The following is a 22,920-nucleotide window of genomic DNA, read 5'->3' as shown; positions in this document are numbered from 1 at the left end:
ATCGGGCGGGAAGAGGGAGAAATAAATTTAAAGTACCACAAAAAATGGGACAGGAGGGAATGGGCGAACCGAAAGCAGATGAATTATCGCCACAGCGAGGGTGGGGCGCTGCTGCTGGCACTGGGAAGCGAGGATGTGCCAGCCCGCCACAACGCCCCATGCCCACGCTCCCACAGCAGAACCCAGAGGAGGGCTCATAGGGGTCAGAAGCCCACCCTCGGCAGATCCGGAGAAGGAAAAAATTAAAAAGTACCACAAAAAAAAAAAAAAAAAAAAAAAAAAAAAACCACAAAAACAAACAAGCAAAACCAGAAAAACGCCCTAGTGTGGATGTTGAGGATGTGCCACTGCTGTTGGCACTTGGAAGCAAGGATGGGGCAGGCTGGCACGGTGCCCAGTGGTGTGAGGAGAACATGGACGCCACGCACCAAAGCACCCTGCCCCTCTCTGTGGTAAAAGAGCCAGCTTTTGGGCAGCCCCTCACCCATTTACTCAGAGCACCACCATTGTTTGTCTTAAGAGGCCTGCGCCCCTTTGGTGGCTGGCCCACTTGCCCCCTGGTGAGGCAGCCCCAGCACAAGGCCACAGGCGAGGCTCAGGCTCATGGCCCCGCGCTAACTTCACACCCCCGGCTCCAGGCTGCCCGGCATCGCCACCCCAGGCTGCTTGGAGCCAAGGCAAACCCACAGGAGCAGGTACGACAGGGGCCTGTCCTGCCTCTTCTAGGCAAGCACCTTCCCCCCGCCTCACAAAACAGTCCCGGGACCTGGATTTTTGCCATCACTCTTTATTAAGGGAAAAATATACAAACCAGTTACTTCTAAATCAACTCCCATCCCCTCCCTCAGGCTGTTTAATTAAGACTGTCCAAACAAAATGTGCTTTTACTCCACTTTCCGTAGAGATGCGAAGTCTGTAAAACCATGGAATAGATACAGAGTGCTTTGATAATTCCCTGCAGTTTGTGTGAGTTACAACTGAAGTAACAGCTTACTCCTGAAATCCCAACCCAAAGTGTCACGCACACAAAAGTGACAAGTGTTGTCTGTGTCCCACAGTCCTTTTTTTTTTTTTTTTTTAAGTACCAAAGAACAATACTGCATACATTCAGTATCACCCTCTCCAGGAGCAGGCTGAGCCGAGACACTCCAGGTACGCCAGGTACCTACTTAGTTAACTACCACTTTGGGAGACAATTTGAAGATCAGCACAACTCAAATTCCAGTTTTAAAAAGAGGTATTTGTCCCGGCTTTTAAAGAAACAACCAAGGCAGGTCCATACTGGGAGACCAAAGAGAAGGCATTTTACAACGTACTGTGTGACCGTGATGTATGTAACCAGAAGGACATACCATGACATGCAAAATGCACTTTGTCCCCGCAGATCACAAGCAAAGCCAGCAGCTTTCCCCAGAAAAATACTGACAAGGGCTTGCCAATATAATAGCCAATATGACTGCATCCCTGCGCAGCCCCATTAATATGTCATGAGCTTGTATATTTGATATTTGAGGGATACAAGGACTAACCACCACTTTAGTCAGAAGAAAATCCTATCATAGCCTGCATGAACTAATCCCCCTATAGTACAAAATGACACTGCATGTACAGAAGTTTCCTCCCCCATCCCTTCAGACACTTAATCTTCTTTAGTTCAACTCATCCAAAAATCTGCATAAATTAACAAGCTATATCAACAGACTCTGTTGAAACTGTAAATTACCTCTCCCAGAGAGGTCATTCTACAAGTATATCCTTTAAAAACAATTTACTTTTTATCCCACAACAGCACACAGTGAGAATATAACACAAACACTTTCCCTCAGATTAAAGAGGAAGTTTGCCCTTTGGAGTGGTTCTAGATCTTAAATTCTAGAATTCAGCAACAAGTTTCATATTGTCAGTTTTCTACAACTGAAAAAAAAAAAAAAAGAAAAAAAAAAAAAGTAGATGCCAAGAGGATATGGAAGAAAATACAAATAAGAGGTACTAATGGCAGAACTATGATTGATGACAATACCATGCTCCAAACTTCTAAGGGAGCTTGAAGAGGGGAGAAGCACTGGAGCCTGAGCAGAAGACAGGAATGTTTGCTGAATCAAGGGCTTTTAATGAAGTCCAGTCTCTAAACCACATTTTCGTTCTTGTTTTGCTGAATTTGCCTCAAATTGGCCTGATTAGCTACTGTGGACGGGGAGCCAACTCCAAAGCTAGAAGCAAATGGACAAGAGCGAGTCAAGACAGAAGTGTCTGCTGAGGAATCACCTGCCCCAACAGCAAAGGGGAGAACAAAGAGGACGTCCAATGCACAGGTGGCTGGACAGCCCCTCCAAGGCTTAGAAACAAACAGTGAAGACCTCTCTGGGGTCTATCCTCATTAGTGGCCTTCACACGATCCCAAATAGGTGGTGAACATGACATGTGGGCAGAAAGATGTGTGATGAGGTAAGACAGTAGCACCTCCCTTCTAGAAATAGTAAAAGGAAAAAACGTCATTTTTCCCCCTATATATAGGGATTTAAAAGTAGACATTTAAAATTTTCTCCTTTTTTTTTTGGCAATAAAACCTGCTAAAGATACAAGCACAATCATCAAAAAATACCCAGTCTGCTCAGAAGAGCTCTTAGGATTTCATTTCCTCTTATACAACCTGTTAAATGTCAGTAAGTGTTAAAAACAGGGGTCTGAAAACAGCTCCCCTTTCTGCCCCCTGCAGTAGGGATTTATCAAACGCATGTACACGCACGCACAGAGTACACACTGCATTCCCCTCTCACAGATTAACTGTGAAAAGGACGATTGTTCTAAACCACGGAAACTCGTGAGGTCTGGCTCTCACAGAGAAGCCATTTTCCTCGAAGGCTTTTACCTGATTGGCAAGGCCAAGCTCTACCGTTCCTGTACATTCATTACAAAATGAGAAACAGTCTTATAGGGTGAGCCTAAAAACAGTGCACGCCTGGTGGTCCCAGACCCCCAGCTCAGTTCTTGGCCGTTCTCAGCCTCCTGCGGAAGTAGTCGGGCGCCGCGTCGTACAGCCAGTCTGCGTCCACCACGCACAGGTCCCGCATGTAGCACTTGTTGGTGTGAAGCAGCCCGTTGTACACCACGCAGGCTGGCTTGCAGTGGAAGAGCACGGAGGAGGGGTGGATGGCCACCAGCTGGTGAGAGTCCACGGTGCTGTAGGTGCCGTCCGGCTGCAGCTCGGCGGCGTTCATGAAGAGGCTGTGAGCCAGGCAGCGGCGGATGTTCCCGGTGTCCCCGCGGGAGGACTCCATTGGGATCGAGAGCTGGTCAGCAGCGGGAGAGAGAGAAGGTGGCTGGTAACGCCTCACAGAGCAGCCTGGCCTCAGGGACCCCTCACATCACACCCAGCAGGGCCAGACACCAAGCTGGGGCTCCAGCTCCAGCTTATGCATCACTTCCTGATACTCCTTCTGAAGGCTTCAACCCAGAAAGAGGGGATCCAGATCCCACAGAGCTAGCTGAGGTGCTGCCCTAACCTCACCCACAGGCTTTCAGAGAACTCTTTCTGCCCAGAAGCGCTGCGTGGAGAGGACAGGCTGTGCCTGCTGCTCCCTCTGGGCCGGCATCCATGCTCTGCAGAGGAACAGCAGCCTTGGCAAGGTCTGAGTGCTCCTAACCCTCCAAAGCTACTGGGCCCATCCAACCCGCCCCAAAAGTCCTCCCTCCCTCCTCAGCAGCTTGGAGGAGAGCTGGAGGCCATGGCATCGCGTGCTGCAGGGACCTTTGCCACCTGCACAGCTATAGTGCAAGGAAATGCTCACTGCCAAGCATTACTTGCTCTCGCTTCCCGTACAGATCTGCTTGCCCAGGACTCCAGCTGGGAGTTATTCTCGCAGAGCGTGCTTGTGCTGACGAGTAAGCAAACGTGTACGGGCACCCTCGTGGGGAAGCACAGCCCTGTTCTAATGGGCTCCTGAGATCAGGTGAGACTGTGTCATAAATCCAGCTGGGGTGTGAAATACAAAAGGCCCGCTGGGAATTCAGCCCAGGTAGACGTTAAGCTAATCCAGGCTAATAGCAGAGAGATGAATCACAAAACAGGTCGAGACTCTCCGCCTCTAGGAGCGAGTTTCAGGCCAACCAGCATCTGCAGCAGGACAGGGGTGCTGAATGGCAGCTCCCACTTCACATCCAGACTGTGAGCACCCAGCGGCAGCTCCCATGCTGTGCCTTGTGCTGTGTGGCTGGCAGGAACGGTGCTGGCGTGCGAGCTGCTGCTACCCCGACTGCCTGACTCCATGGAGAAGCCAGTCAGTGGGGGCTGCAGAGCCCAGCATCACCCCAGGGCACACACAGCACAGCCCAGCCACGTTACAGCAGCAAAATTCATGAGGAATAACCACCCTCTGAGAAGCCTTCCCAGAGCTCCGCTTCTCCTTTCACCTCTCCTCGGCACTCTGAGCCCTGCAGCTCCAAGATTTTGGGGCACAGCTGCACAGTCAGGAATTCTACATGACTACACATGAGAAACTGAAAACACAACCATATTTTCTTGCTTCTGGGACTTGGCGCACAGAGAAATCAGTTTGGGGACAAAGAGAAGGATACAAACAGATGAAACAGGCAAACACAGTATGGCAACAAGTTACCTTTACACAAATGTCCCTGAGCTGAGCTCTGATGTCTGACACAAGCATCATGTTCCTGCTGTTGACAAAGTTCTCTTTGCACCATTCCTGCAGCAGAAGCACAAGGAGTTAGGAGGAGCCATTTCTTCACCCAAGAAGCACAACAGTCTTTGGACCTCAGGCAAAGCAGAATCCTCCAAACATGGACTCTCCCAGAAAAAAAGCTGCTAACCCGTTTCCTTGTCAGATTTCCACCCCTGACTACCTCCCTTTGTCTGCACTCCTTCCCACAGCACCAAGAGACTGACTGCTGTTTCTCTTCCTAGTAAGGGCTGCTCTGCAAGGTCACCGTGTGCTGCAAACCAGCACTTGATACCCCACAGGTGGTGAAAACAAATTATCCAAGAGTAGCAGACATTGCACAGAATGGGGTGTGCTAGCCTACCGATCTACAAATCAAACTAAGAAGTTTATAGAGCAGGATAAATCAGCATCTGTTTTTAAATATAGTCAGTGTTTGTGCAATGACAGGGGTATGTTCAGGTATTTATCAGTTACGATGCTCTCTCACTCCCTCCTGTTTCCAGCTGTAAGCAGGTAAGGAAGAAATCCAGCTCTGTGAGTACAGAACGGGTCTCACACAACTCCGATAATCAGATCTGCTGCAGCCTTCTGGGGAAAGAAGGTGCCCGAACAGCCTTCTCCCACTACCCAACTGTAAAGTACGAGCGAGAGCTTCCTTCTCGCAGGTGCTTTGGAAGGCTGCATTTTGTATCAGCTCTGAAGGATGCAGCTGTCACTGCTGCATTCCAGAAGAACCCCTCACCGCCACAACCCCTGACAGCACCTCAGAGCACCCTACCTTGTTGCCACTGACGTTTTTGAAGGCCCTGTACACGTTGAGCAGGGTAAGATGATCGCCCTCACTGGAGATGAATTTCTTCCTGACAGACTGCACTTCTTCCCGCCGGGCTGGGGGGTTGTAAAGGACGCTGTCCACTGAATACAGCGCTATGATGGTCAAAATCTCTTCTGTGCAGTGGAACTTCGGGGCCAGGAGGATGGTCTGCAAACCACAGAAGAAAACTGATTGACCAAATGCACCCCAGATGGGCACTTTTCTGCTCACTGACAGCCAAGGAATTTTACCAAGCACTGTTTAAAGACAATTTCATAAACATTTGGACCTAGGGACAACTATAAGTCTTCTTCGGGGCCTACCAAGCACCTTTACCAGAAATTGTCATGCTCTTTTTTGAGACCAGCCAGCTCAGATTCAGTACAAACACGGATTACTAAAACCCACGACGGTATCAGACACTTCATGAAACTGTCAAACAGTGCTACCAGCAATCCCGGAAACTGCAAGAGAACTGACCTTGTTTCAGCTTCAGAGGTGCCAAAGGAAATAAAATAGCTTTTAAAAATCTCCTTTATGTAAGCAACAAATGACAGGCAAACCAGCACAGCTGCTGTAAAGAAAGCTGTGCTCATTAATGTACCTCAAATACACCAGTACAGCTGCTGTCGCCCCAAATTCTAGACCTCGTTTTAGGGGTTTGAAAGAGAAATGCTAATGGTACTGGGAGAAGCACATGAAATCAAAGTGAGCTGAGTTTTCTGCAGTGTTACTTTTGAGAACTTTGGCTCCAGCGGGAAGGCAGCCATCTTCTTTCCCATGGGAGTCAGGACAAGCTGATCTTCCTTTCGCTCCACAGCCCCCAGCAGGTCCAGCTGCTCGATTGCTGCTTGAATAGCATCTGTCAGAACAAGACGGTTCAGGCTGTGAGATCACATCCCTGCCAGTGCCAACCAGAGGGATCAGCAGCTACCATCACCACCCTTTTCCCCTGAGCAGAGGGATGAGCACTTTCAGTTTATCAATTCAGAGAAATGAGCACCCCAGTGATCCAGCAGAACCATCACCTCTTCCTGTTTAAGTAGCAAGAACAGAGGCAGACCTAAAGCTGCCGTCTGCAGCTTTGAGCAGAGGCCCTGGGAGATTCTCTATGGCTTTCCCTGACAGTCAAGGCCACGTCCTTTATGATCCAAAACTGCTCCTTGCTCTGTTTGCAGGCTGGGCTCTCCAACTCTGCCATAACCATGGCTGCTCTGATGAGACTGAGCACAAGTGATGAATGAATCAAGATTTTGGGACCACCAGGAGCAGATGCACAGAGAGAGACAGCTCCCTTTTCACAGCCCTGGCCTTCCACACTCCATCTTCTCAGGCTGGCACAAAGACATTACTTTTAAGCAATCCCTTAGTGACTCATTTTTTCCAAAACCGCTTTTATAAGCACTTACCAGGAGATGGTTTGGACATGAAGTCAAAGGTGAGTACATTGGGAATTCTCAAAGCCAGGAGCTGAAGCATCACGCTGGCCAGGTTACACCTGCACGGGCAAAAAACAACGGAGATATCTCAGTTTACAGGCAAAGAAGAGTGAAGGAAAAAAATAAGGAGAGGAAGAACAGAATCCTCAGATCTGTTCAGATCTGTTCAGATCTGTGCTGTAACTTTACAGAGACCAGTCCAAAGCTGGCTGGTGAAGCCCGACTTCCTGAACAGCCATCCCCTAGACCCAGTTTTGCTGTTGAGTTTTTACACAGCTCCATCTGTAGCAGTACAGAGAAGAGGTGTGGCAAGAAGTGGGACAGCATCAGGGTTCTGTTTGTCAGGGAATATCAGGACTCCAAGCACGTAATGTCATGCAAGCACAATTTAGGACGGGTCAGACAGAAGGTTTATTACCTATGGTTGTACTGAGAGAACTACAATCCCCCCCTCTGCCCATGTTCTCTCTTGATGACTATGAAGACCAGACTTAAATATTGCTTCAAATGAAAGCAGCAAGGGAAATAATTCTAATGTTAACAAAGCCAGGTGTGCATTCCTTTGGCAGGATGGACTCCAGATAATAATGTATATGTTACTAAGACCAAGTACCTGCCTGCAGATGGACTCAAGCAGCCTGTTAACGGCCTGATTTGACAACATGGAGATGACTCCTGGTGGAGCCTGCAGGAGTGGCACACCCAGCATTATCTTCACTGGGCAGTAGGGGATGAATAATCAGACTGCCAGCTTTGGTTGAAATTAACAACTTCCCAGCCAGACCTCTCAAATCTTTGATATTAGTAATTTTACCACCATGTTCTCACCTCTGTATCTCGGGTACTGTCATTTTGTCAAACTTCTCAAACTCGTCCTCTGTGTAGAGCCGGTAACAGATCCCGCTGTCCTCCCGCCCTGCTCTCCCTGTTCGTTGCCAGGCCTGGGCCTTGGACACCCGCTGGACTGCCAACACTTCCAGACCAATTTCTGAGCGTGGAAAAGAATTATTTCAGTCAACATTTGCATAACACAGGGCTCTGAAAAAACACAACCTTGTGGAATTAACAACAAAACATCCCAGGAGTCTCCCATACAACTGCTGCTCAAACTTTTCTTGATGTAGCACCCTGAAGCAAAGCTCATTATCATGCACTGTGTCTGTGAAGAGAAGATTCATATTTGATAGAATTTACCCCCACATGGCTGGTACTCCATAAAAACAGCCATCTAACACCTGGGATGTTAATTTAGACAGTGCAGAGGGTGCTTTATATCAGCTGCCAGTGGGGCACATTGCCTCAAACAACTTCCACAAAACTGCAAACAATCTCTGCATTGTTCCTCACCAGGGTTGTACTTCTTTGCTTTGACCATGCCTGTGTCCACGACATATTTTATTCCCGAAATGGTGATGGAGGTCTCTGCAATGTTGGTGGAGAGGATCACTTTGCGGCAGCCCTACGAGGAAGAACAAACTAAAGCCAGTCAAAAGCCATCTCTGGCTAACTGCCATGGGAGATTCCACCAGTTTCAGCCAGTGTGGGTCAAGCCTCCGTATCACGATAGCATGCTACAAACACACATCATGTTTGCTATGCCAGCTCTTGTAAATTAAGATAACCACTAGTTCCTAATCAGTTTTTAAAACATGCACCTACAAGTCTTGCAACAAAGCACACCAAACAGGAGAACAGGTATCAAATACATCTTTACAACATTTTGGTTTAATTTATTGCACAAGCAGAGAATCTGAATGGGAAACAAAAGGCCCAAGGCCACAAGTTTCCTCTTCTTATGGTCCTGCCAAATACGCCCAGGTGTTTAGCTTTCTTAGCATTTGGCTGGCATATTAATTGCCACAGCTTTTTATGCGATATGAAGTCATATGAAATGGGGCAAATTTCAATTCCTCTGCCCCTTTTTTCCTCTCCCTAATCATTCCCTCTTTTCATAATCCCAGACAAGTTACTGTACGCCTCTGTTAACACCACCCCAGTTGCATTGCCTTATATCACACTGGAACCATTCGGCCTGAAGTAAACAATCATGCAAGCAAATAAACTCACCCTGTTAACCCATCACATTGCCTCACCTTGGGGGCAGGCTGAAAGACTCGGAGCTGTTGAGAGTAGGGCAGAGAAGCATAAAGAGGCATCACCGTCATCTGCGGGCAGCCATCAGGGAGGTGCTTGGAAATGTCTCGACAGGTTTTGGTCATCGCTTCAATCTCTTCCTGACCAGTCAGAAACACGAGGATGTCCTGAGAGGAGGGTGCTTCCTGGAGCCAGAGGAAAAAGCAAGTGAGAAGTTACAGCAGATTGGAGAGGGAGGGAGAACTGAGGTTGTACTGACAGCAAGTCTGCCAAGATGGCCAGAGAGCAGGTCATTGAAGCACGTACAGAAGAAAGGAAAGACACAGAATGTGTGAGCTGCGGATCAGCCTTGAGATCCCAAAGGATTCATCAGAGGCAAAGGGAACAGCATTTTGCAGGGTTCTGTCTTAACAGGATGGAGGAATCACTCATATTCACACATCTATTTCATTAAATAACTGTCCAGGACATGCAAGGGGTAGGGCCACCAGGCACAAGACAGAAAGCTCAGGTGAGAGGAACAGGTAGGTGTTAGGCAGGAACGAACATCAGAGAGCTTTGCACAGCAGTCTGCTTTCAACTCCAGCCTTGATGTACAAGCCCCAGAATCCTACCAAGATCACCTTCAAAGCACTAGACGCAGGGTAATAAACAGATTGATTAAACGATCTAACTGTCCCTCTCAGGGACACCTCAGTGCCTCTGGCACAGCAACCTGCGAGCCCCCACGGCCCCAGGGAGGCACAAACTCGACGAGAACCCCGTACCTGGTGGATCTGGAACACTGACACCAGTGCTGCTTGGAGGTAATCGCTCTGAGGCTGTTTGGTGTAAAAGACCTGAATGGGATGCTGCCTGCCCTCTAAATAGAGAACGGGAGCTCCGCTGAAGTACTGGGAGAACTGGTCAACATCCATCGTAGCCGACATGACAATCACCTACAATAAGAGCAGAAATGGGTTAGCGCTGCAGCTCGGACCCAGCAGAACACTTAGCAGTCGAGGACTAACCAAAAGCCAGCTTCCTGAGACTGTGCTACAGGCTCAGAACAGCAGAAGCACAGAGTTTGGGACAGAAGAGAGCAATCTTTCCATGTTACAGCCATCAGCTTTGGTATGACACAAGTGTAACATGCTGGTATGACAAAATGAGTGGAGTCATGTTAAAATTCTCTTCTGACATTTAATAAACAGAGCTGAGCACCCAGAATGCTGGGCTGCACAAGAGTCTTTTGAAAGAAATTGTACTGGGAACCTACAAAGTCCCTTATACGCCCTCCTCTTCAAAGCCAACACGCACTCATACACTTCATCTTGTACTTGCACCCATCTTCATTAGATAAGCAAGATCTGCTTGCTCCAAATCATGACCTGACACACGTGCAACCTTCCTCCCCAGTATAACCACGTCATACAGCTGTGATAACAGAAAGGTCCTGTACCCAGGGCACTCTCAGGAACACATCATGAGTTGGCCACTCTAAACTATTTGGATTTAAAAGAACTGGAAAATATTCAAGACTGAAATTTCAAGCACAATGGAAAAGCCCAGCAATTACTCAGAGCGCAGAGGCCAAGCCCCATCCCCGCCTCTCGCTGCCATCCCAGCCAAACATACTTTTAGTGGCAGTTTGCCCAATTCCTTTCGTTTCTTTTGGGCAGCTTTCACCACTCCAAAGAGCACATCCGTGTGGATCGTCCTCTCGTGGGCCTCGTCCAGGATGACGACGCTGTACTTGCGCAGCAGAGGATCCCCGATGGCCTCGCGCAGCAGCATCCCGTCCGTTAAGAACTTGATTTTTGTCTCATCAGACGTCAGGTCATCGAAGCGCACCGTGTAGCCCACCTAAGGAAACAACCATAACAGAAACATAAACACAACGGGATTTACGTTTCTCACTGCTGTTGTACCTCACAGCAGGACCACAAAGTGTTCTGGTCAACACATCAGCCAAGCCAGAACTGTGGGAGAATTTCAGAAAGCCTACAGCGCATCCGCAGACTGTGAGCAGTTTGTCTGGTAAATCTAACACTCCACCCAAAGGAGGGTCCCAACACCACACCCCAGCCACTTATTACACCAGTGAGCTTTTTCCCAACTGGAAGTTCATCATAAACGCTCCACGTTTTCTCTCTTTCCTCCCCCTGCTAGGAACTGCTGCATGCTCTCCGAACGCTTTTATTTAGAGGAAGTCCTCCTCCTCCTCCTCCTCTCTCCCACAGATCTGAATGGATCCAGCACTTTGCTTTCCTTGAATTTTGGCACAGGGAGCAATAGGAGAGAAGGCCTAGGAGGGGAATGCAGTTTTTCTATTTGTTTTATTCACTAACCATTTTTTTTTTCAAGTAGAGGAACACAGATAGTAACCAAGGAGTAAAATACTGAAATCAAATACAGGTTCCCTTGAGCCACAAGAAGCTTTTTGCCTGCTTCTTTTTTTCATTCAAGCATATTATTACACAAAGACTACCTACTAGCCCCATGTCTCTAGCATTTTTATCACACCCACACCATTTATGACACTTCAGCGCTGAAGCAGCCCTCTACAGCCCCCAGGAGGGCACCCACCAGCTTCCCCAGCTCCGTCCTCTTCTCATCCGAGACTCGTGTGGCCAAGGAGATGGCAGCCACTCTGCGGGGCTGCGTCACCGCGATGACGCCTTGGCGGCCGATTCCTGCTTCGTAGAGGTACTGAGGGATCTGGGTGGTCTTCCCGGAGCCTGTTTCTCCTGAGGAACACCAAACGAATAGAGATTGTCCATCAAACAAGAGGTCCCAGTTCAACTTTTGGGTTAACTTTTAGGTGTTTCAGCATGGGGAGAAGGCAAGTGGATCCTACAGATAAGCAGCAGCAGGGCAGGGGAGGAATCCAACGCCTCGCCCCCTGCCCAGATCTCGTTATTTCACCCAGGCTCTCCCCAGCCCCCCGGGTTACGGAGCACACCCCACACCGCTGTCTGTGGGGTGCCTGAGGTGATCGCTGCGTGCAGAGAGCACTGGGTCTTTGCCTATCCTCACCCCCCACCAGCAGCTCCCAAAGCAAACCCGTAATCAAATCAAAGCTGTAACTAATGACAATTTAAAGCTGTCACAGCACCAGCGAGTTAGGGCTTGGCACCCTCTGCCCTCCCGAGCCCTGAGGCAGCGCCCCAGCCCCTCATAAACCCCCCTGAGCCCCCCCACACCCCCTTTAGCCCCCCACACACCCCCTCCACGCCCTCCCCAACGCCCCCCGGCCCCCCCCGGCCCCCCACCGATGAGCACGGCGCTGTGCAGGCCCCTCAGCTGGCCGAGCAGCGCGGCCCGGGCCCTGCAGATGGGCAGCGAGCGGCGGGCGGGGGCCAGGCCCGGCCCGGGGGGGGCGGCGGGCAGCATGGCGGGGCCGCGGGGCCGGCAAGGGAGGGAGGGAGGAGGGAGGGGTCACGTGGTGCGGCGCGGGGCATTGTGGGAGCTGTAGTCCGCTGCTCTGAGGTAAATGAGCAGGGGGGCGCGCATCGGGGCACTGCCCCCACAGCAGCCGGACACGGTGCCCAAAATGGTGTAATTCTGGAGAGTTTAAGGTCTGTTTAGGAACAAACCAACCTCAGCGCTCCCTCACGTATCCGTGAGCTTTAATGGAGAATCCAGGGACAAAGCACTCCTGGTTTTGTGTGCCCTGACTAACAGCCTGCCTGTGGGCAAGCATCGCCTCACACGACCCCAGGATCACTCTCCAGCACTACGAACAGCCCCAACCTCCTTAAAAGCAAGAACAGCAAAAATCTGCAACTAACCAAGATCAGGTGTAAAGGGGGAGCCTCTCCTCCTGCATTTGGAAGCTGCAGATCAAACTCATATTCCGTCTGTCCCAATATGATCAGAGCTACTCAGGACAGCCAAGTCTAAGAGTGACTGGACCCAACGAGCTGACCTGTGCTCTGAATGCCCCGTGAGGCTCCTCAAAGAGGCATTTATAACTCAGCACAGCTCCAAGCTAGATCTCACTTATTGTCACCGACTCACAGTGGACAGATGCTCCTACCACAAGCTTCATACAGGGACTACACGTTGAACACACTGAACAAACGATCCTTTGTCTTGGCAGTTCGTAGAGGCACTTCTGGGGAAAGCTTGCATTAATGTTCTCTTCAGGGGCCTGGTTTTCCACCTCTGCTTTCTTACTATCTGCCTCAAGACTACAGGATTATCATACAAGAGTAACAAAAAAGCATCCACAAGACATTTTATTCAACTCATCATCTGAGATATTTGAGCAGTTCCAACTCCAGACAAGCTCTCTTCCCTAGTGCTCCAAGTGATAAAATGACTGCTGGAAGTGTGCAGGTGTGAGGGAGGGCTGGATTCTGTAGAACTACCTCTTTAGACAAACCAGTAAGACTCAGACCTGGTTATCAGAACACACAGTCTTTGGGGGAAAACCATCAAAATGTAGTCTCAGCCTGCAAGTGTGTTCACAGAGAGGCACGTTCCAGAAATAACTGGCAAAATAAAAAGCCTGTATGCTTTATGCTGAATGCTGTATTTCTTACAACTCAAACAAGGCTGGAGACGTTAGCATCCCGGACTAAGAAACTTTTGCCATTGAAACAGGGACTTACACTTCCAACCATCTTGTAGCTGTTTTATCCAAGAATAAAAAAGTTAAAAAATATGTTTTGTTTTGTTTTTGTCCCCTGCAAAGTTTCCCATATAGTTTCCTGTATCAAATAACTTGAAAAAAATGCTTTAGAAATCACTTCAAACAAGTACTCATGGTCTTGTTAACTGAAGTTGACAGGAAATGGTTTCCAGTTTTAGTTTTTTTGGCTCCACTGGATTAATATTTGCATTACCAGCACAATAAATTCCCCGACAAGGGAAGACACTGGTAGCCTGGAAGCGTCTTGGATTAGACTGCCATTTCATAAAGTGCTTGTATTCAAAACCATAGAGCTGTTGAAAAGTGTTCTTTCCACAACGGGGAACGAGGGACTCCCCGGTACAGAACGTCAGGTCAGTCAGTCTCTGCCAGCTGTCGCTGGGGTTTGGCACAGCCCCCTGCTAGCCTCCAAGGCGTTGACCTTCTCCCCACGCAAATCCTCCTGGCCGTTCTTCTGGCAAGGGGTTGTAATTAGGATCATCTTCTGGCGTATCAAATATTGCTTTCCTGGAAAATATATTTTTTTCTTTAGAACACACATTTCACAATAAAATCCAGACTGCTCAAATTCTACACGCGTACGCTGCCCTCCCTCAGAAGCTGCCTGCCAGAGCACCGCTGATTTATACCCAAGTCACACGTGCCCTCCAATTAGGAGCCATCTGGAAGGAGGTCTAGAATTATGTGGCTAAATCAACCGAGACTGATGAGATTTAACTGGAAGTTAAAACTTCCATCTCCAGTGTAAGGCAGAATTTCATCCAGCTAGAATGTTTTCTCAAGACTGGCTAAGACAGAAAAACATGAACAGAATATTGAAGTGCTCTTTATGCCTTAAGAGGCAGACAAAGTAAGAGTCAAAACTGGTCGGTATTATCTCAATTTCACAGACAGGACGCAGGCATTGACAGGCAGACTTGAAATACACAGAATATTGTATGTTTGAGACAGCGTTAGAGACCAGGAGTTTCCAATTTACAAAAACATAATATTCATGCTTTATCTTGTATGTTATTTTAACCATCAAAACTAGTTTCATATTCCTTCCTCTCTTCATTTATTTATTTTTTTTGTCCAGAAACAACAGTGTAGTAGGTGCTTTGAAACCAAACCAAGAAAAAAAAAATCACAGGCTGCATAAGAACAGCTATTATATCCAAGACATCTGAAAAGTAATGTTTAAGACAGTCCTTAGAGTAGCTGAGGGGATTATTTCTCTTCACAGGAGTGACAGGCCATTTTAGAGGTATTTTCAGAGTGGGAAAAATGGAAAATACCAAGAGTATTAGAGGATTACAGCTGACACATCAAAGAAAATTAATGAATCTGGGAAAAAAGTCCACAAATCTGGACCCAGGCGAGTAATGAGCAGCCTTCTGAACACACACATAAAGGGATTTAACCGGCAGCCTGAGAGCAGGGTGGCACTTTTTCCACAGAGGAAGAAAGCCACCGAGGCAGCATGCACTGCTCTGGCAGCTTGGCGATTCCTCCTGCACACAGCTGGGTGTGAATATGGGAAAAATATAAACCTCAAGCACTCCCCTGTTACACACCTGCAGTTGGGCTCCTCATTTTCCTGAGGCTGCATTTGCGGGCAGGCAGCCTGCACCAGGCACAGCCTGTGGCTGCTCAGGCCAGCCAAGAGGAGCACAGAGCTACCAAAAGAGACCGGCGCAGCTGTTCCAGGACAGCTACTGCTGCATGATCGCCCCGAACAGCTGCTGAAGGCAAAGCCCTGCTGAACAAGGAATTCTCCCTGCACGTGCACTCGACCAATCAGTTAAATGAGCCTAAATATGGCACTTTAATTACTCAGAAGAGAATCAGCTCAGCTCCATTCCAAGAGCCTCACAGACCCTGCCTTCTGATGTCAGCTACCCTCGCTGAGCAGTGCTCAGTGCTATAAACACCGACACCTTCTGCAAAGGTTGCAAAAGGAGGGCGATTTACAGACAGCAAACATCAGCTACACCGCATTTAACAATCGCTCTGCTCATACCTAACTGGACTTGCTCCTCACAGCCCAGTGAGATGCATCTTTGGTGCCACCAAGAGGCAGAGCTCAGCAAAGCCTACCGAGTGTTACCAAAGACATCGGGGGTTACAGGAACCCTTCAGCCCTTCCCCTCAGGTTACCAGCCACCTACACACCTGTACGCCATCCCCTCCTTTGTTTGGCAACAGGAGATAAATAAAACAGCAACTGCATCATACTGCAATTCTGTCTCAAGCTGCCTTCTTTACCAGGAGTCAGCTGGACTGAATTATGAAGAGCTTTCACGCCAGCCCTGTTTTATACCCGTTCCAAATGAGAAACCAGTACTTACAGGACAGATGGTGTTCTCAGGAGCCTTCCTCCACCAGGCTGGTTGGGAAAGACATCCTCTAAGAAAAAATATATATGCCCAACTGCAATGCCTAATAAAGAAATACCAAACGGTTATTTCTCCAGTGCTTCTTTATGACTTACAAGAGCTTCACAAGAGTCTTCAGGAAAAATAAACAAAAAACCACTGATTCCTTCACAGAAAATATTAAAATATAGAAACACAAAAAACACGGAAGCACATTGACATCAGATGATAAGGTTAACTTCCACAAGGAAAGCAGCTGTCACTGTAGAACATACTGACATTAAGGAGTTAATAGAGTTATTAAGACCAGCAATTATAAGAGGTTCTATACCAAAAGTCTCACATCAGTAATTAGATTATGCATCTGTGCTGATGTTACCTGCGCTGACATTATTCCTTCAGCGTAAGACTTCACTGATTCCTAGCAATAAGGAGCCAAAGCCTCAGAAGCTCTTTTAATCCTTGTTACAGAAAAAAAAAAGTGCTGCAACGTTTAGAAATCAGAGAAGCCTGGTATAAATACCCTAATATTACATCAGACTAATGGTAAGCCACGAGAAAGCATTTAGCCCCAGGTTTTTTCCCTAAGCTCCTTGTTTCATGTAAAACACCAGCAGGACCAGATCCTTGTGATTGAACCACTCCTTACCCAGAAGATCCACGATGATGGAGTTCCCCAAAAGCAGTGAAAAGCCCATCAATACCCATGGTAGAAATGGGGCTTGGAAAATGAGCAGACCAAAAAAGTTCATACGGACGTAGGGGTTCCTGCGGCTCCAGACGTACACCAGCATTATCGTGAACGCCTGGCCCAAGAACACCAGGTTTACAAACAGGCCAAAAAGCTGAGGGGTGGTTAAAGGAAACAGTTCACCAAGTCGTTGTTCTCAAGTCAAGCACAGAAAGAATTCATCAGCTTGACCTGTAATCCCATGTTTTCCATACAATTCTCCCTTCTACCTTCCCAGGTTCAATTAAGTTGGATCTATGGTCAAATTCAACACTTAAATCAGGATTCAGAGTGCCCACAGCATGAATAATCTCTTTAAAACAGAGTTTAGCATGAAATCAGTGAAGCAATAGCATTGCTTAGGTAACCCGGGCATGATTACGCACTTGAGCAGCGCCCTCCTCTGAGGATCTCATTTCTGCAATTGTGCTGAACAGCAGAAGGTAAAAGACCAGCCCAGTAATTAACAGCATTAAATGTTAATTAAATTAAATGACAGCCAATAAGCATTAAAAAACACTTTAACAAGTACTAATGTTCCGCAAGCTACAAGACAAACATGCTATCATCTGAGAACTAAGAGAAATTAACAGCGTGGTAGATTTCCTGAAGTAGCTTGGAATAAAACCAGGAAGGATACAGTCATTAAAAGTCCTCCAAAAAGGAACATAAATACAAAATCTGCCGTCCGACCTCGGAAAGAACCTTCTTCAAGCATTCGGCAGTAACGGTATCTGAAGTCACAGGTCAGGAAAATTTGATAGCAAGTGAATTTAAAGAGAGAAGGTTTCAATTATGCAAAACACGCACCTAAGCTCAGGCATCAACTTAGTCCATTAGTTGGCTCAGTCTGGGCACCTCAGCAGAGAGATCAGACCCAGGAGTAAAATGTTACAGGGGAGAAAATTCCCAGTTTCAGAGCCAACTCGCTGCAAAACCCATGAAGGATCAGGCTTGTACAACAAAGCCTTAACACTACAGAAATAAATGGCAGGCCTCTTGGCAAGTTACAGAGATGTTGCTGATGTCCATGACACGGGTGATGTCAGCAGTGCTGAGCTCCCGGCAATTCCACGGTGGAGCAGAACTGAGCCTTTGGCTACCTGCACACAGTGACACAGCTACACTCTGGAGCTGTGCTTTCTAAGGAGAGGACACAAACCCGATGAAGGATACAAAAAGATCATGTTAAATAAAAAATTAAAGCCAACTGGTCCAAAGAATAAGTAGTTTGTGATTAACCTCCATACCTGGAAACAAGACAGAAACAAGGCATTTAGACGTGACATCTCATTTTTACATCCTAAATAGAAAGAAAAGTAATGGTGCAACTGAAAAATTCTTTACAGTAAATGAGATTAAGGCTCGGGCTCCCATCCACTGATCTCTCTTCATTAGGGTTTTTAGTTTTTAACATACACCTCTGACAGGAGGAGCCAGCGTGATTTGTGAGCCTCCATCCCCCAGCAGATGACCCCGACCAATGGGCACCTTTAACCCCCTGCCCCCCCCCCCCCAGGGAACGCTCACCTGAAAGTGCTTAAATATGAGCTCGGGGTTGAAATACAGCTGGAAGGGCGTGATCAGCTCCAGCTGCTGCAAGGGAAGAGCAGAGAGAGGCACAGTGAGCGCCCCGGGAAGCAGACACGGCCCCCACAGAGCCTCACGGCCCCCAGAGCCCCCCCCACTCCCCTCACAGCCCCCTCAGGACCCCTCAGGACCCCTCAGGACCCACCCACGTCCCCCTCAGGGCCCCCACATCCCCCTCACGGCCCCCCCAGCCCCCTCAGAGACCCCCCCGGCCCCACGCACCACGGCGGCGGTGGTGAGCACGCAGGCCGTGGTGTAGGCCCGCGTGACGGGCGGCACCTGCAGGTACTCCTGCCGGAACGTCTGGTACGCCATCTTGGCGCCCCCCGCCCCGCCGCCGCCACTTCCGCTTCCGGCCCCGCCCCTCCACCCCTCCCCTCCCCCTTTTCCCCCCAACCTCCTCGCGCCGCGCTCTCATTGGCCGAGCCCCGAGCCCGCCCGCCCCGTCCCCGCCTTTCCCGCCCAGGAGAGCCGCAGCGGGCGGGGATTGGGCGGCGCGGCCGGGTGCTGCTCGCTGATTGGCCGGGCCGCTGAGGGAGCCGAGCGAGGCGGGAAGCGGCGCCTGAGGCGTCCCTCAGAGCCCCTCAGCGCCCGTCAGAGCCGCCCGCGGCCCCTCAGGCTCCCCTCAGAGCCCCCTCAGGGCCCCTCGCGGCCCCCCGGCGCCATGTCGGTCAGCCCCATGGCCTACGAGGCGCAGTTCTTCGGGTTCACGCCGCAGACCTGCATGCTGCGCATCTACCTGGCGTTCCAGGACTACCTGCTGGAGATGATGGCGGTGGTGGAGGGCGTGGTGCTGAAGAAGCTGGAGGCCTCGCCGGGCGGCAGGGTGAGCCGCCTGGACGTCAGGAAGAGCACGGAGAAGTTCCTGCGCTTCATGAAGGAGCACTTCGACCAGCTCTTCGGCAAGATGGAGGAGGTGCTGATGCAGCTGGTGCTCAGCATCCCCCCGCACGTGCTGCTGCCCGAGGACAGGGTGCACCGGCAGTACCCCTACAGCCGGGAGCAGTTCCAGGCGCTCCAGGACGAGGCCTCTCACCTGCAGCAGCGGTGCAGGGCCGAGGCGGCCGCCGGGCAGGCGCTGCGAGCCGAGCTGCAGGAGCAGAAGGCCGTCCAGGCCGAGCTGGAGAGGATCCTGCAGTGGTTCGAGGGGCTGGAGAACACCTGCCGGGAGCACGGCACCAGCAACGTCAGGGAGAGCTTCACCTTCCTGACGCAGAACTCGAAGAAGCTGCAGGACGTGCTGAAAGAGGTCAAGGAGAAAAGCAAGAAGATAAAGAGGGGAGACGAGTGACTGGGATGGACGCTCTGAAAAGGAGGCAAAAAGCATGCAGACAGCTTGCCTGTAATGATAGCGGCTTAACTTCCTGCAAGCATTGCCCCAATGCCTTCGCTCCTCTGATCCTGCCAGCACCTGGACTGAAAGCTGCTGTGCTTCTGCTGACCCCTGTCAGTGTGTGCCGACTTGGCAAGTACGGGAGTAGGGAGCGGAACAAAGCCTTGGTTTTCTGCCGAGTGTAGCTCTGAAAGTAGTGACTGAAAATGAATTTTTGGTGGGATGACTTGACAGAGGGTATCTTCGCGGCCTTAATGTTAACTTTGAACACAATGTAGCATTTGTTTACTTTAATATTTACTAAAAAAATAAATAAATACAGCCATAAGAATGCCTAAGCATGATTTGCAGCTGACAGCCGGTCAGGTAAAGATCTGATGTGAAAGGTGAAGGGCACCGAGCTGAGACAGCCCAAGGATGGGCCCCGGGCACATCGGGCTCTGGCAGCACCAACCCCACACCCCTCTGCAGATGCCTTTCCCTTTCTGCTCCCTACAATGACATCAGATTTTTTATTTATTTATTTATTTTTAATTTCCACATTTTAACAAAAGCTTTCTGCATCCCAAACAAGTCATCTTACCTGCTGCCATCCTGAGGTAATGGGCTGGGATCCTCTGCATGCACGCACACCAACCCCTCCTCCTGGTGTAAATATCTTGAGGTGGAAACATCGGCAGCGACGTCCCTGGGGGACTCACATGCATGGGACGGGGAAATTCTTCGCAGCGAGGTGCAAAGGGGGAAAAAAAGGAGGAGAAAGATCCCTCCTTGTCCCCATCCTGCAGCAGGGCTGAAGGGACAAACGGGACGAGGAGGAGCTGCCCGCAGGATGCTCCCCCACACCCTGCACTGACCATGGCGAGCCCCCCGCTCTGCCAAATGCTCTCGTGGGTTTTGGCCGGCCCGGGACAAGCGAGAGCAGCCCTGCTCCAAACAGCCCTGAGAAATTCCCGCTGCTGGAACAAAATCAAGACCCAGAGCAGAGAGGACGGATGGGGTGATGGGGTCTCCCTCTCCGCGTGGCTGCACTGCTCGCCCTCCCTGGCTTCCTCCTGAAGGCAGTAAATGAAATGGGGCGCAGAAAATGCGCATTCAGATCGCGTTAGCGGCCAAGCGTCCGATTCACTCGAGTGAAGAAACTCGGTCAGAGCTCGGTGCCGGCAGCTCCTGGCGCTTGCTGCTGGGCCGCAGGACCTCCCTGGGAATTGCTTTAGAAAAGGAAACGATGAGCAGCTTTCCCCTGTTCTGCTGTACTCTAGGCGAAGAAAAAAATCCTTAAAACACGTGGGAACAAAGGGAAGGCTTTCACTTGTCAGCTCTTCTTTTTTTCCCCATGGTTAAACAACAGGAAAGGGGAGCGAGGTTAAGCAGCCTTTGCCAGAGGGAAGCCTTGGAGGCAGCTTGGTGGGTGGGGAGCAGCACAAACCCCAAGGAGAGAGCTTTGACAAGCGGCTTGTGGCAGGCTGGAGCTGCGCGAGGTGTGCGGGCCCCTTGGTGACCTGCACTGGTCTGGGGGCAGTGGGCACGGGGAGCCCTCTCCACGGACAGCCTGTGCTCCCCATGCCATCGGGGATTTTCTCTCCTCTCGTTGCCCTGCAGAAAGGAAACTCCCCCACTGCCCTGCTCTGCATGGCCCCAGCCCGTCATTCTTCCTGCTACTCCGATTATTATTCCCTCGTGTCACCTGAATTTCGAATAATTAGTATTTGGCACAGTGCTGGGGGAGAAGTCAGTTCTTAACAAACACGGTCATAGGCGTGACATTATAATTTATGTTCGAGCAAGCCATTTGGAAATGCAATCTGAGAGAAAACGAGGAGGAGAGGCTTTCAGGCCGTTACCCTGCCCCGATTAAACCCCAACTGAGTCCCCAGCGAGAGCCTAAAATTAACAGAGTGCAGTGAGGAGAGGACGGGGGAGCCAATGCAGCAGAGGGGCCTGGACAGCAGCCGAAATCCTTGTGTGTTAATGGGGTCTTGGTGTCGTTCTCTCACACCTGTCCCCATCACGGGGCATTTCTGCTTCCCAAGGCGCGTCCCCGATCCCACACCACACCCCCGATCCCACACCACATCCCCGGCACAGCCCTTACCTCCTCCGGCCGGTCGTGATGGCTGTGGCCCCGCACGCCCCTGCCCCAAGCTGGTTTCAGCCCCTCAGCTGCTCCCTCGGGCTTTGGTGTGCTGGAAACACGCTAGAAAACCCAACTGGGGGAAAAATGGGGATAAAAGTTTAAAGGGATTGTCTGCGGCTGCCTCGAGCACAAAGGAGCGAAGCAGCGCGTCCCCTGGTTTGGGGAGAGCTGCAGCCATCCTCGCTGCCACCCCGGGGAGGGCCTGGCCCGTAACGAGAGCGCAGAGACTGGACGTGTCTGAAAACACACCCCTATGGGAGACATCAACACACGTGGCTTATAAAATCCACACAACCCCCGATTTTATTGTATTTTTTTTTTTAATTAGGGCTGCATCTAGGTGGTGGTGCTGGCTACATCCCTGGTTGCACGTAGGGTTTTTGCGAAGTTTCCATAATAACCAGCGGGTTTTGCTTGCCAAGGAGCAGTGGGGACGTGTCCTGGCCGGGAGGTTTTGGTCTCCCCGCTCCTGTCACCAGCCGTGGCTTGACTGGAGGGGACAGGGAGTGGGGTCTGCAGCGTGCAGCCCGAGCGAGGAGCTGCTGCAGGTGAGGCATGACGCATTTTCTGTCACGGTTCGTCCTGTGCGGCTCGCTGGGACCTGGCTGTGAAGGCATCAGGAAGGCAAACACAGCCCAGGGCATCACAGCGCACGGACAAAACTTGATCAAACCCGTGCTGGTCAGCTCACTACGCCCAGCTTGTGACTCGCATCCTTTTAGATTCAGGCTCACGAGGTGCTGCCAAGTTACAGACCGATAAATTACCGTGCTTACAATTAGCCGTTGGGTCTCTCCAGGCAGAATAGTAAAGCAGAGCCCCACTCTCCTGCAGAGCACGTGGCAGGAGGCACTGGAAGCGAACACCTGAGGCAAAACAACTCCATCCAGGGAGGGGACAAGGCCGGAGAGGAGCAGGAGGAGGGCTGGGGGCAGCTCTGCCCTGCAGCTGCCGAGAGGCCTCTAACGCCAGAGAGCAGCAGCCGCCCGCGCGCTGCCCCCTCAGGAACCACGCGCACACCGAGCCTCCTTTCTACGGCCTTTATTGTCAGTTTCTTCTTGGTTCTAGAGTACAAAAGCATGCAAAAAATAGCCTCTCTATTCATGGT

General features: G+C 50.2%; 3 protein-coding genes across 3 annotated transcripts; 1 reads left to right on the top strand and 2 right to left on the bottom strand.

The window, feature by feature from the left end:
• Window positions 1-779: 779 nt before the first annotated feature.
• Window positions 780-12,407, bottom strand: DHX33 (DEAH-box helicase 33). Its single transcript, XM_082776206.1, has 12 exons — window positions 12,281-12,407; window positions 11,595-11,755; window positions 10,644-10,871; window positions 9,794-9,964; window positions 9,026-9,211; window positions 8,280-8,391; window positions 7,761-7,920; window positions 6,903-6,991; window positions 6,228-6,355; window positions 5,458-5,661; window positions 4,617-4,703; window positions 780-3,290 (listed from the first exon to the last, which is right to left on the bottom strand). The coding sequence occupies exons 1-12, from the start codon at window positions 12,399-12,401 to the stop codon at window positions 2,982-2,984; spliced, it is 1,956 nt and encodes a 651-aa protein (XP_082632332.1). The 5' UTR covers window positions 12,402-12,407; the 3' UTR covers window positions 780-2,981.
• Window positions 12,408-13,210: 803 nt separating this feature from the next.
• Window positions 13,211-18,672, bottom strand: DERL2 (derlin 2). The gene is made up of 7 exons (XM_082776481.1): window positions 18,565-18,672; window positions 18,283-18,348; window positions 17,929-18,002; window positions 17,393-17,486; window positions 16,672-16,867; window positions 15,996-16,086; window positions 13,211-14,172 (listed from the first exon to the last, which is right to left on the bottom strand). Exons 1-7 carry the CDS (start codon window positions 18,655-18,657, stop codon window positions 14,067-14,069), a joined length of 720 nt encoding a protein of 239 aa, XP_082632607.1. The 5' UTR covers window positions 18,658-18,672; the 3' UTR covers window positions 13,211-14,066.
• Window positions 18,673-18,908: 236 nt separating this feature from the next.
• MIS12 (MIS12 kinetochore complex component) lies at window positions 18,909-19,986 on the top strand. The gene has a single exon (XM_082776337.1). The coding sequence runs from the start codon at window positions 19,007-19,009 to the stop codon at window positions 19,631-19,633; it is 627 nt and encodes a 208-aa protein (XP_082632463.1). The 5' UTR covers window positions 18,909-19,006; the 3' UTR covers window positions 19,634-19,986.
• Window positions 19,987-22,920: the final 2,934 nt, after the last annotated feature.

The sequence above is a fragment of the Aythya marila genome (genome assembly GCF_965140915.1).
Source record: "Aythya marila genome assembly, chromosome: 20".
NCBI lineage: Eukaryota > Metazoa > Chordata > Aves > Anseriformes > Anatidae > Aythya > Aythya marila.
This window is presented reverse-complemented; position numbering and strand designations above follow the sequence as displayed.

What these genes read in the sequence shown, in the direction of transcription:
- DHX33 (XM_082776206.1), bottom strand. Translation starts at nt 12,401, where the DNA reads ATGCTGCCCGCCGCCCCCCCCGGGCCGGGCCTGGCCCCCGCCCGCCGC. An exon ending in CAGTGTTCCAGATCCACCAG is followed by an intron (nt 9,212 to 9,793) that starts GTACGGGGTTCT and finishes CTCTGGCTCCAG; the next exon opens with GAAGCACCCTCCTCTCAGGA. An exon ending in TGGAGCCAAAGTTCTCAAAA is followed by an intron (nt 5,662 to 6,227) that starts GTAACACTGCAG and finishes TGTGGTTTGCAG; the next exon opens with ACCATCCTCCTGGCCCCGAA.
- DERL2 (XM_082776481.1), bottom strand. Translation starts at nt 18,657, where the DNA reads ATGGCGTACCAGACGTTCCGGCAGGAGTACCTGCAGGTGCCGCCCGTC. An exon ending in TGCTCACCACCGCCGCCGTG is followed by an intron (nt 18,349 to 18,564) that starts GTGCGTGGGGCC and finishes CTTCCCTTGCAG; the next exon opens with CAGCTGGAGCTGATCACGCC. An exon ending in TTGGAGGACTTTTAATGACT is followed by an intron (nt 16,868 to 17,392) that starts GTATCCTTCCTG and finishes ACCACCCCTCAG; the next exon opens with CTTTTTGGCCTGTTTGTAAA.
- MIS12 (XM_082776337.1), top strand. Translation starts at nt 19,007, where the DNA reads ATGTCGGTCAGCCCCATGGCCTACGAGGCGCAGTTCTTCGGGTTCACG.